The sequence below is a fragment of the Myotis lucifugus genome, unplaced genomic scaffold (genome assembly GCF_000147115.1).
Source record: "Myotis lucifugus unplaced genomic scaffold, Myoluc2.0 scaffold_4, whole genome shotgun sequence".
NCBI lineage: Eukaryota > Metazoa > Chordata > Mammalia > Chiroptera > Vespertilionidae > Myotis > Myotis lucifugus.
Genome location: NW_005871052.1, coordinates 15,996,652 through 16,009,618, shown reverse-complemented (window position 1 = coordinate 16,009,618; position 12,967 = coordinate 15,996,652). Strand labels below are relative to the sequence as shown.

At 50.8% G+C, this 12,967-nt stretch overlaps 1 protein-coding gene across 3 annotated transcripts in view; it reads left to right on the top strand.

Moving 5' to 3' along the window:
• Positions 1 to 6,528, top strand: part of STARD8 (StAR related lipid transfer domain containing 8) — an 86,844-nt gene extending 80,316 nt beyond the window's left edge. For 2 of the 3 annotated variants that reach the window (XM_006082923.3, XM_023764621.1), the window contains exons 6-14: positions 103 to 276; positions 1,253 to 1,412; positions 1,874 to 2,072; positions 2,359 to 2,569; positions 2,863 to 2,977; positions 3,248 to 3,472; positions 4,411 to 4,628; positions 4,728 to 4,904; positions 5,055 to 6,528. In XM_006082923.3, coding sequence (XP_006082985.1) covers positions 103 to 276; positions 1,253 to 1,412; positions 1,874 to 2,072; positions 2,359 to 2,569; positions 2,863 to 2,977; positions 3,248 to 3,472; positions 4,411 to 4,628; positions 4,728 to 4,904; positions 5,055 to 5,172 — 1,597 coding nt within the window. In that variant the 3' untranslated portion in view covers positions 5,173 to 6,528. The remainder of the gene's footprint in view (positions 1 to 102; positions 277 to 1,252; positions 1,413 to 1,873; positions 2,073 to 2,358; positions 2,570 to 2,862; positions 2,978 to 3,247; positions 3,473 to 4,410; positions 4,629 to 4,727; positions 4,905 to 5,054) is intronic. The other variant, XM_023764612.1, reaches the window with a different exon arrangement.
• The last annotated feature ends 6,439 nt before the right edge of the window (positions 6,529 to 12,967 follow it).

The window sequence follows — 12,967 nt, the reverse complement described above, 5'->3', positions numbered from 1 at the left end:
TGGGAGAAAAAAGGGGCCAGAAGAACACAGCCCATTCTAAGGTTGACCCAACCCTGCTCCTCTGGCTTTCTACCCCCACCCCCATCCCCCATCCCTTACCAGGAAGCTCCGTTGGCACAGCTTCCAGAACTCTCATCGGCCCAGCCTCAATTCGGAGTCACTGGAGATCAACCGGCAGTTTGCCAGCCAGATCCACCTCCTGCACAAGGGCTCTCTGCTGCGGCTCACAGCCTTCATGGAGAAGTACACTGTGCCCCACAAACAGGGCTGGGGCTGGTGAGTGCCCCTGGGCCATGGTCACGGCTTCCTCCCTGCCCCTACTCCAAGGCCCTGGGAGGATCAGCTCCAAAAAGCAGGTGTAGACAGGCAGAGCCCACAGGCCAATGGAGTGGTGGGATGTGCCAAGGGGCTGGAGGAGCCGTGACCTAAGAGGTTGGCATTGCTCTGGGTGGCTAGTGTGTATGTGTGTGTGTCAGAGGGTGTACTGTACATTAGATGCATGGGAGTATTGTGCCATGTGCGAGGAGGGGTGGGGGTGGGGGAGGGGAACACGAGGTCCTTGAGTTGTACCCCCTCTAATGCAACATCCATGCTACCATCAGTGAGGTTGTCTTAAAATGCAGCTTTGGTTGTCACTCTTCTAATAAGCACCCTTCTGTGGCTCTGTGGTTTGGCATTGCCAGTTTCCTTCCCAACATGATCCTTTCATGTTCTGGTCCTGCCCCATCTATCAGGCTCTTTCACCTGCCACTCGTAAGCAACACCACTGTATAGGCCAGAAAACCTTCCCTGAATGTGCCATGCTCCTTTCCTTGCCTCTTTGCTATTGTCCACACTTTTCTCTTGGCCTGGAATGCCTTTTCCCCATTTCTCCTCCGGGACAATGCCTACTTATTTCTCAAGAGCCCGTTGAATTTCTACCCCTCTCTGAAGCCTTCCCTGATCCACTAGTTGCGGTTCCTCTCCTTCATGGGTCTTCCCCTAAGTTCTTGGCCCACTACTGGCCGCATGTATTGTCATTGCCTGTTGACTCAGATATTTCTTTAACTGAGACTGAGAGCTCTCTGTGTTCCTCTGTGACTTCCTAGGGCTTGGCCCAGAGAAGGTGCTTAGTGAATGTTGATTCTGGGGATGTGGTGTGTTTCTTACCCCCACTCACTCCTGCCAGAGCCCCCAAGACTGAAGACAGTCTCCAAGCTGTGTCCTAGCCTACCACAAGCCCATTCCTGATCTCTGTCACTCCTCCAAACAGGTCAGTGCCCAAGTTCATGAAAAGGAACAAAACCCCAGATTACCGGGGCCAGCACGTGTTTGGGGTGCCACCTCTCATCCATGTGCAACGCACAGGACAGCCACTGCCACAGAGCATTCAGCAAGCCATGCGCTACCTGCGCAGCCAGTGTCTGGACCAGGTGAGCTCCTCCCATGCCCCCGCCCCCCCGGGGGACCTGCAGAGAGATAGCAATGGGGAAGAAGTCCAAAGCTAAGAAATTGGGTTGGGAAGCTGCTTCCCCCTTGGTCGGCCCACCAGAGACCTTTTTAGCCTCAGGAAGACCCAGCAAGGATGGAACCAAAGCTTCCTTCTCTCCAGCTCTGTACCAGCATCTTTCTGGCCCAGGCAATGTAATCCCCAACTTCTAAGAGCCTGCATTAGTCTAGGTCCCCCTTTTCTTACTCATTTCCACTAAAGCCATGTTTTTCCTTGGCCTGAGGCTATAAAAACCCTTTTCTTTAGTTTTGCCATTTCTTTCCAACCCTGCTCAGCAGGAGACCTGCTGGGCTTGGAAGTTTCTGGGATGGCCTACACTTGTGACTCCTGGCCTCACAGTCTCCCCCTCCACGTTTCCCTCCCTCCCTGTCCTGCATGGGCTAGGTGGGCATATTCCGCAAGTCTGGGGTGAAGTCCAGGATCCAGAACCTGCGCCAAATGAATGAGTCCTCCCCCGACAATGTCTGCTACGAGGGCCAGTCTGCCTATGATGTGGCTGACCTGCTGAAGCAGTATTTTCGAGACCTACCCGAGCCTATCTTCACCAGCAAGCTCACCACCACTTTCCTGCAGATCTACCAGCGTGAGTCACCTGCCCCATTCTCAACTATCAAAGAGAGTAAACATCTTCTATTCCCCCAAACCCACTATATGGAAGGATAGACTGAGGCCCTGAGGAAAGGCAGGGACTTATCTAAGGTTAAACTGTGCATTTGAGCAGAGCCTGATCTTGCACCCAGAGACCTACCAGAGCCCACCTTTGCCCTTCTCTCTAACTAGATTCCCTTGGGACAACTGTTTCCTCTGTGTTCCTAGAAACAGTAGGCTCCAGGATAATAAGGAAGCCCTTTGCCATTCCTTCCCCACAGTCCTCCCCAAGGATCAGTGGTTGGCAGCAGCGCAAGCTGCCACTTTACTGCTTCCTGATGAGAACCGAGAGGTGCTGCAGACCCTGCTCTATTTCCTAAGTGACATTGCCTCTGCTGAGGAAAACCAGATGACAGCCGGAAACCTGGCAGTGTGCCTGGCACCCTCCATCTTCCACCTCAACGTCTCCAAGAAGGATAGCCCTTCACCCAGGTGAAACAGGGTAACTTGTGTCCAGACCAGGCAGGGAGGGTTTGGTCTCCCAACCCCATTGGACTTCAGGCCCTTGATAGCTGACACTGAAGTTCCCAGGCATCACCACAAGAGGTCAGCCTGACTCTTCAGGGGCCTGGGACAGGTTGGATGCTGTAAAACTGGGCCTTGAAAGACAGCAGGTTGTTTTGTGTCTGGACTGGCAAGCTGGCTTCCTGAGAACTGGAAACCAGCCTATTAGCCATATTTTCTCCTGCCCTATTCCATACTCTCCTCTCATCCTTTCCCTCCAGGATCAAGAGCAAACGCAGCCTAGTTGGCCGGCCAGGCCCTAGGGACCTAAGTGAGAACATGGCGGCCACCCAGGGCTTATCACATATGATCAGTGACTGTAAGAAACTTTTCCAGGTGAGTAACTACAGGCCATGATGCCTACCTCCCAGACTTGGGGGAACCATCAGGTCCGACCTTTATATCCAAGACTGGACACATGCCCCTCAACCTCCTACTTCCAACTCTTCCCTGCAAGGTTTCTCCCCTACCTCACTGTAGTAGCCAGGCTGCCCCATCCATGAATATGAATCTGAAAGACTCTGTGGGCTCTGGGACTGAGGCTTCCTGACCCTCTGCTGCTTGCTCCTCATGGCCCCAGCCCAGAGTGTGTGTGTGTCCTGTCAGGTACCCCAGGACATGGTGCTGCAATTGTGTGGCTCCTACAGTGCAGCTGAGCTCAGCCCTCCTGGCCCAGCCCTGGCTGAGCTGCGGCAGGCCCAGGCCGCTGGTGTGAGCCTGAGCCTCTACATGGAAGAGAGTGTCCAGGAGCTGCTGCGTGATGCTGCTGAGCGCTTCAAGGGCTGGATGAGCGTGCCAGGGCCCCAGGACACGGAACTGGCTTGCAGGAAAGTGAGTACTGCCGTGGGGCTAGGAGAAGGCTTGATGCAGGCCAGGGAACCAAGGATCCCAAAGAAAGGGGCTGCCTTGTCACTGCTGTTGTGCCTTGGCCTGATATGTGGAGAATGTCAGCCAGCAAAGCAAGAATAAATGAGACGAAGGGATCATTTTGCCAGAATTATCTTCCCAAAACCTCTCTCCAGACATGTCACTACTTTTAGAGCTTCACCTCCCATCTCTCCCTGCACCACAGTCACACTGTGCTTCTGCCCCTGATGTTGTGCTACCTGGAGTGACCTGCCTTAAGCATTACATTTCCCAAGCCACTGTGAGCCCCAACTTGATATGCCCCTTCCTCCATTCAGAGCCTCCTGTCATGCCCTGGGCTGGAGGTGGTTTCTTTCTGTCTCTCTCTTGCACAGCCATGTTCTTTCTTGGATTCTGGTTATGAGTAAGACTGCACACCTGAGGTTTACCATATATAAACCAGGCACAATGAAACCTCCCTTTCAGGGTTGGGGTGAGAAGCCAGCCCAGTGCCTGGCACATACAAAAGGCTCAGTAAAGGGCAGCTTTTGTTGCTCTCCACTGTCTACTTCTTGGGGACAGTGCTAGGTGTTAAGTTCCTTGAGGACCATCACCATCTTCTCTTCCTGTTCACTTCCAGAAATTCCAAGCACTGTGCCCATTTCATGGTAGAACCTAACAGGCCTCAGAAAATGTGTGTCTGTCATCTCTGTGCTCTTGAGCAGGTGGAGAAGCAGACATCTGGAAGAGAGAGAGGACAGGGAACACAGGGATGGCCTGTCTGGGTGTGACAAGGGTTAGCACAGTAGCCTTGCAGCCTTTACTCCTCAGGGATTGGAGTGAGGGAAGGCCAGGACTGGGGGGTTAATGGGAGTTCTCCAGCCCTGACAGCTGTCTCCTGTCCCTGTTCACATGGTCTGCAGGCATCAGACGGGCACCCCCTGCGTGTGTGGAAGGCATCCACAGAGGTGGCGGCCCCTCCAGCTGTGGTGCTACACCGTGTTCTGCGGGAACGGGCCCTCTGGGATGAGGACCTGCTGCGGGCCCAGGTCCTGGAAGCCCTGATGCCGGGTGTGGAGCTGTACCACTATGTCACCGACAGCATGGCACCCCATCCCTGCCGTGACTTCGTGGTGCTTCGGTGAGGGACTCCAGATGCCACCCTGCTGTGCTTAGGGAACAGGGGAGGTGGGGTAGGAACCAGCTTCAGGAACCTGAATGTTATGTCCCTTCCCCACAGGATGTGGCGTTCTGACCTGCCCCGCGGGGGTTGCTTGCTTGTCTCCCAGTCCCTGGATCCTGAGCAACCTGTGCCAGAGTCTGGGGTGCGGGCCCTGATGCTCACTTCCCAGTACCTCATGGAGCCTTGTGGCCTGGGTCGCTCCCGACTCACCCATATCTGCCGTGCTGACCTAAGGTACCAGGCCCCCTTTGCCCTGGCACCCTCCTTGCCTGTGCCCCATGCTGTTGAGCCCTGGAGACTGGGGCAAGTTCTTTCTTCTTTCCTCCTGGAAAGGACTCCTGGTAAGAACCTATGGCTCATGCCTATCTGCTTCTATCTCCCCAGGGGCCGTTCTCCAGACTGGTATAACAAAGTCTTTGGGCACCTGTGTGCCATGGAAGTGGCAAAGATCCGGGACTCCTTTCCCACCCTGCAGGCAGCTGGCCCTGAGACAAAATTGTGAACTTCAGCCTGGTTCCAGAGTGACACCACCCAGCCTCCATGGTACCAAAGGAGTAAGGGGGGAATGAGAGCACAGTAGCCCCCAATGCTGCCTCCATGGGCAGAGCCATTCCCCACACCCAGCTGCCTGTCCCCATCTCCTGAAGTTCCTCTCCACATACATGGGAAGAAGAATTTCAGTGTCCCATCTCCACACCACCTCCACCTCCATCCCTGAATCTGTTTTCTGCCCTCCTGAGAGAGGATCCAAGAAGACCGCTGCTGCCCTCCTGGCCAAGGAGTCACCAGTCAAGCTGAAGCCTTACTGGCTCTTCACCTGCAGGGATGGAGGGAGAAGGCAGTGTGTGCTCTCAGCTCTCTGCCCTTCAGAGAGGCCAGGCCATCCTGTTTGGTACTAGGGTCTCTTTGAGGTTGAGCAGAGGTTCTGGTCCTGCCTCTGGGCCCATCATTGGCCGTAAACTGGCTTTTCCAAATAAATTGGATGGGAGTGGATGGGCACAGGGGTAGAGCAGAGGGCAGCCCCAACGACCAAGAAGTGTTTTATTTGTGTAAATACGATGCTCATTTTTATGAGGCTGATTTAAAGAGTGGTTACTGATGGGCCCCTAGTCAGCAACATGACGATTTGGGATAGCTTGGGACATGAGAGTGAAAGAGGGACCTTCCTTTTTCAGGTCTCAAGAGACCAATGAACCAGTTTCCCCTGGAATGGGCCCCACACTTGATCTGCCACTCCGTGGGGTCTCGGTGCAGCCTTTGGCCATGCACTGCCATGTCTGGAGAGTAAACAAGCTCAGTCCCACCACACAGGCCGAGCAGAAGCAGATGGCATCCCTTCTCCGGCTCTTTGTGCCTGTGGTATGAGGCTGACATAACAACCCCTTCTTCAAGCAGAGACCTGGCCCCCGGCTCAGGTGGCCAGCCGGCCAGATGGAAGGGCCTAGTGTTACCTCAGCCAGTTAGAGAAAGATCCAAACCTGATCTATCCCACCCATTGGCTGTCTTGGTTCATGTGGAAATTCAGGTGCCACTCAAATGCCAGCTCATGATTTATTCTTCTTTTGGCTGAATAAAATGAAGTGGGATGGCTCCTAGCCAACGTTGTAATTTTTAAGACTATTTTACTTGTACCTATAAATACTGTACAGTCATAATATGTATATATATATATTTGTGTATATGTAGATACATATATATACATACACACATCTATATACACACAGATATGTTCTATCATAAGTGTACTATAATCTATGGTTGGGAGTGGGGTGGGCGGCAGGGCACTTAAGATGAGACAAGGGAGGTGGAGAGCAGGAGCCACATAACCCCCTCAGAAGAACAATAAAGCATTACTAAAGATACAGTCTGGCTGTGTGGCTGTCTTTGCTGAGGTGATGGGTTAGGGACTTGGTGTTAGGGTCAGAGGTTGTGAGCATTACTGGCCTAAGACTCAGGGAGGTCACAGGAGGAATGGGGGCAAGGCCTCAGCTCTTCTCTTTGGGAGGTGATTTGGGGGTGTCCAGGCAGGATTCTAAGAAGCCAAGGCTTGGGCAGAAGCTGCAGACCCCATCCCCTTTCTTAGCCAGGGTCCCCCACCTGAACAGCGCATGAGCATGACCTCAAGAGTCCTGATAGTAGTCATAGAGAGAGATGTTCTGGCTATGCTCTCCATTTTTCCCCTGCTATACACAGCTTGGGCTGAAGGACAAATAGTGGAGACCCAGCCCCTGGAGGCTGGGGGAAGCTGTTGCACTCATAAGCCAGGTTATAAGAGGTCTGAGCCCCTTGTAGCAACTCTTGGCCTGGTTCCAGTGGCCAGCAAAACCCAGGAGACTAGAAGGGCCCCCTTATTTTGACTTCCCTGGAGAAATAAACTTGCCTCTCCTTGGTTACTGTAGCCAGAAAATTCCCAGCCTCTAAGGGGCAGCTAGAGAGAGTATAGGTTTTGCAGTCAAATCTGTGTTTGCATCCCTTGAGTGCTGTAGAGTAGCCTGGATCTCTCTCTCTCTCTCTCTCTCTCTCTCTCTCTCTCTCTCTCCCTCCCTCCCTCCCTCCCTCCTTTTCTCCCTCCCTCCCTTCCTCTCCCCCCTTCTCTCCTTCCTTGTAGGGAAAACAGGGATACCTTGTCACAAGTCAGCCTCAGTAAGTCATCAGGTTGGCCTGCCCCTGTCTTGCACCGCTACCCAGCCTGAACAGGTCAGGGTGCCTGTCAGGTCCCATTTTACTGTCACCTCCTTCCATTCTCCTGGGTTTAGCTGCCCCTACATACCTTTGTTATTTCCTCACTGCTGCTGCCTGGGTGTCTGGGGCTAGCCCTGGAGAGGAGCAAGGTGAGCAGAGGGACTGTTATCCCCTTGCCTTTGAAAAAGCAATTTGTGTTTTGGGGTGGGAGTTGGCTCAAGCAGCACTGGTGTTAAGGAACTACTGAAGCTCTGGCCAGTAGTTTTCAAGGCAGGCAGCCAGGGGGCTTTCTGGCACAGACACTGCCCCACATGGGCAGGAAAGGAGGCTGGCTGATGGTACAGAGGATGGGGTTGAGCATTCTGTTAATGGGTGGTATGAAAACCACCACCCATGTGATTGTTGCGAAGGACAGGAAAAGAGTTATGAGGGAGGCTCTTGGAAGGATTTGCCCAACCATTCAGCCCTAGACTCTGCCGCTCTGGACTAGCTGCCCAGTGTGGTTCCCTTATGTCTGGCTCTGGGAGAGGCAGTGCCAAGCAGGGGAGCTTCTCTGCACCTTAGTGTCATTCCTCCTACACAAAGCAGAGGCTTCCATGCTTGCCTAGCTCTGCCTGGATTACTGTGCAGTCCATGATTGCACTGCCATGGCCAATAGACATGGAATAGGTGTCATGATGATGAGGCTGCCCAGGCCCCTCACTGCCACACACATTGTGAACATCATCCATAACCATTTCTTTCTAGCCCTCAGTCTTATATCTCCACCCACCCTGAGTTGGCCTTTCCCTTTCCCTGGTGCCAGAGAGCTCTCACCCTCAAATTCCCAACACCATTGCCTATACTTTCTTCTCTTCTGCTTCTATTGACCCAGTACCTCAAAGAAACCAAGCTGTGGGTGAAGCCCATGTGGGAATTGGACAATCTATGTGTGATATTTTTATCTATTATTTTCTAGTGCTCTGTTGCTGGAATGGCTGAGGGTCAATGGTGGACAGACTCAGGTTCAGATTGCCTATATCATTGCCTGGCTGTGTGAACTTTAGTGACACATCAACATTTCTGATTCCTTTTTCCTCACAGAAGATAATCATTTATATCTTGCAAGGTTGTCAACAATGTTAAATGACCTAATGTGAACGTGGCTGCACAGTGCCTAGCAGATAGTGGACATGAGTATGTGGTAGTTTCCTCTGCTCTGCTTCCTCCCTACCAGTCAGGCTCTGTGGAGAAGGCGTAGGCCTGCATGGATGGGTGGGTGGGTGGGGTACGCATATCATTTTCTGCTTGGCATCAAGGACCTACCTACCCTTTTGGGACACCACAGCCTCAGGTTCCACCATTCTGGACACACCTACCTCCTCAGCAGACTCAAAACATTCCAATGACCTCTTTGTATCCTAACTACTGATTGACTTTCACTCCACTTCCTCCTTGAGAATGTGGCCCCATGGCCACATCTTCCTTCTTGAGCCAACCTTCATCCAGGCAAGGAACTCTCTTCCCATTTCTTTGACCATAGCTCCTAACCTTCTTTCCTTGCCCCTCCCGCTTCTCTCCTCCCTCTTCCCCACCTCATCCTAAAACATTCCTCCATGTTCTTTCTTATCCTTCTCCTCCTTGGACCACCTTGCTCTTTAGGGACCTTGCTGACATCCATTGTTTCACCTGAAGGCCCAAATCAAATTCATCATCTTCCAACACACAGTTTGTTTCCTGTTGCCTGCTCTGTCTCAGGCATAAGCCCTCTCTCCTTCTCACCTCTCCTCACAACCAAATGCATGCATCCATCCACCATCCATCCATCCATCCATCCATCCATCCATCCATCCAAACACTCATCCATTCTGCCATTCAGCAAGTCGTTGTGGAATGTCTGCTACATTCCAGACTTTGTTGAGGTGCAGAGAATACAGCAGTGAACAAGACCAACAAGGATACACCTTGTTGGGAATATGCCTTTAGTGCACATTCTACTAGATGGGTGAGTGGAGGGATGTAGATGGTAGACAAATGCACAAGCTAACTTCAGCTATGATAAAGGTGATGAAGGCAATAAAGCAGAGTGAGGTGGTAGTGACTGGGCAGTTACTTCAATAGGGTGGTCAGAGAGGGCCTCTGTGAATATGTGAGGGACCATTTAAGCCAAGACCTGAGGGAGCATAAGGAATCAGACACACAAAGATCCAAGGTGAAGAATCCTGAGCAAAGGACATAGTAAGCAAGTACAATGACCCTGGAATGAGGACAAAGTTGCCATTTTTTCCAGATGAGCAGATGGTTAGCATGGCTGGGGTACAGGGAGCAAGGGGATAGTGGGAGGAGATGGGGTCATAAGAGCCAGATCACATGGATCTAAAGGGGAATTAGCCATGTTCCATCTATTCTATCTCCACAGCATCTCCTATATCCAGCCTATGCTGGATACAATGCCCCACTTGATATTGCACACCCTTCTACCTGGATATTAGAAGAGAGTCCCTCACCTCCTATCTCTCCTCCTGCCCATTTTCACCTATACGTGGTACCAGGTGAATCTTTCTAAAGTCAAGTATCATCCTATGACTTTCTGGCTCAAAAACTGTCCATGCCTCCTCCCCTATTGACTACCAAACTGTGGCATTCAGGACCCCGCAATGCAGCCTCCAAATATCCACCAAATATTTCCCCCTCCTTTTTTCCCCTTCTCCAGCCATGTCCCAGACGTGTTCCTTTAGTTACCTCTTTCAGGAGTGGATGTAGGACTGCCTTGAACTCAGAGGACCCAGGTTCAAGTTTCAGCTCTGCCAGTTCTTAGCTGTGGCAAGTTATTTAACTTTTTGGGGTTCTAGTTTCCCCATATATAAAATGAGGCTCAGAGAGAGGTGTGGATTCCTTATTAATGTAGGTTGATTATCACAAAATGTTATCACCCTTAAACCTCACCTGTCTGGCAACACTCAATTTTGATATATCTACACTATGAAGTCATCCCTGAAACTTCCAGCAAGGTTTGCTCTCTCCCTCCATTAATCTGGTGTTTCTCTGAGTTCATCATAGTGTCCCACTTGGGGAGGTAAGAAAGGCATCTGGAGACACCCAGTGGTGTGTTTAAATCCTGGCTCTGCCATTTCTTAGCAGTGTGACCTAGAGCAAACAACTTTGCTCTCTGAGCCTCAGTTCTCTTATTTGTAAAATGGGTACAGGAATGCCTATCTTGCTAGGGTGTTGAGAGGAGCCCATGTATCCCAACACAGTACCCAATAGAATAATGGCACAAAGGGAGCATTTCATCACTGTTTACAGGCCACATTTTATTGCTCTTCATAGATAATGGATTTTCATCAACATTGAGGCAAGACCTTCCACTAGCAAAAACATTACAACTGACTGATGGCTCAGATGATGGCTATAGTATTTTTTTTAGCAATAAAGTAGTATTTTTAATTAAGGTATATACATTGTTCTTTTCTAGACATAATGCTATTGCACACTTCATAGACTACAACGCAGTGTAAACATAACTTTTATATGGACTGGGAAACCAAAAATTCCATGTGACTAACTTTACTATATCACTTTATTACAGTGGTTTGGGACCAAACCTGCAATATCTCCAAGGTACCTGTATTATGCTACCTCATTCACTCCAAGCCATTGTTCTATAAGACCCCCTTATTTGGCTTGCCTCCCCATATCCTCTCTAGCTGTTCACACCCTTCCCGACTCAGCCAGCCTTTCCTAACTAACCCACCCACGAGCTCTTGAAGCACTTTTCAAGTGGACTTTTTTTCACATAAAACTACCCTCAAATGTACAAGCCAGTCTCTCCTTGCCTAGGCTGTGACATAGAGGACAAAGACCAGGTGAGTCACCTCTGTGGCCCCATGTCCAGCATAGGGTCTGGTCTAGAAGAGCCAGTGTTCAGGGAGCTCAGAGTGTGTGCTGAATACAGTTAAATATTTGTTTGTGAAATCAGGGAGACAGGAGAGTATGTGAGGTGGGGGCTATGAGATGGGAGAGGACACTGGAGCTCAAAGAAACCTGGGGAAGAGTGGGTGAGGACAGTACCAAACTATTCTGCTGCCTAGCAGGGAACTCCTGGGTACTGAGTTCCTACTGTATATCAGGCACAATGCATTGTATCTTCCCACATAGGATATCATTTCAACCTCCAAAGTGCCCTTTGAGGTGCTAGCATCACCTTTTTCTGGATGGGGTTCTGAGAGTCCAAGAAGCAATGAGACTTGCCCTGAGGTATGCAGCAAATAAGCAGCTGACCTGGGACTTTCCACCAGACTCCCAAGCCCATCTTCTTTCCACTACAGCCCTGTGCAAAGGGAGAGGACACTGCTACCTCCAGCTGGTGGCTTCCATGTATATATGTGTGTGTGGGAGGGGGCAGGGGGCACAGTGGGGAGGGAATCAATAGCTGTAGCTGTGAGAGCTGTTGAACAAAGGAGGGAATGCATTTGAGGAAAGCTGGCTGAATGAAGGAAGTGAGACCAGGAGGGAGGGAAGAGGCTGCCCTCCTCTGCTTCCAGCTCACCCCCGAGGCCTGCTGGGAGTTTGGCCTGCTGTGCCCTGCCACCAAGATTCTGGCTGTGGTCACCAAGGGCCCTAGGTTGGTCCTGAGCTGCCACAGCCTCTAAGATAGGCAGATGGTATCTTAAGCCAATGGAGAGAGCCTGGGATGGAACAGAGACCAAGGGCACATCTGGACTTTCATGGACCCTAGCTACTTCTGCTTTTGTGGGCTCTTTCTTCATAAACAATATTAAAATATATATTATGTAACTGTATTGGTATAAAAATGAATATTATCCAGGCTGGACTAATCATTATATATTCATTGTTATTATATTCATGTTTTTCTTCTGATGTTAAAATAATTTAAAACACTTTTGTGAACCCTAGGTACTAGGCTTACTATGCCTAACAATAAGTTGTCCCTGGTAGAAGGAAGCACAGAGCCTATAGGAAAGTCAAAACATTGCTTCTGGGGAAGGGGAGGAGGTACTGACTGAGGCTCCAGGGAGCTGGATTTCTATCTCTACACTTGGGTGTATCTAGCACATGCAACCACATCAGTGCTTCCTGCCTCCCTTATTGGGGTATAGACACTCATTTCCCAACACCACCTCAGATATGCTTCTTAGTCCAGAGAAGCAAGAAGATTCCTGTCAGGGCCTCTAACTGGCTCTTATGACCTTAGACAAGCTCCTTGATGTCAAAAGAGAGCAATTTATGGCCCAGAGCTCCGGACTGGAATGCAGAGACCCCATGCTCCCAGCCTCCTCTCCTCTAAGGGTGGAGGGAAGAACAGGGCCAGAGCTGGCATACTCCCAGCAGTCTTCCGGGGAAGGGGAACAGATGAATCAGTGGCTCCAGCTTTTCCATGGTGTGGAACATATTGTCCAGGTCACAGAAAAGCACCAGTATAAACAACTACTGCTTGTGTAGGCAGAGGAAATGGCCATGTCTTGGCCTGTGACAGCTTCACGTGGAGGGGAAGAAGAGGACATGAGGGAGAGTGAGATGGGGGGTGGGTAGGGTACTAAGAAGAGAGGCAGTGCCCAGAGCTCAAGGAAAGGAGGAGAAGCTACAGAAATAAAAACCAATCCCTCTCTAGTGTG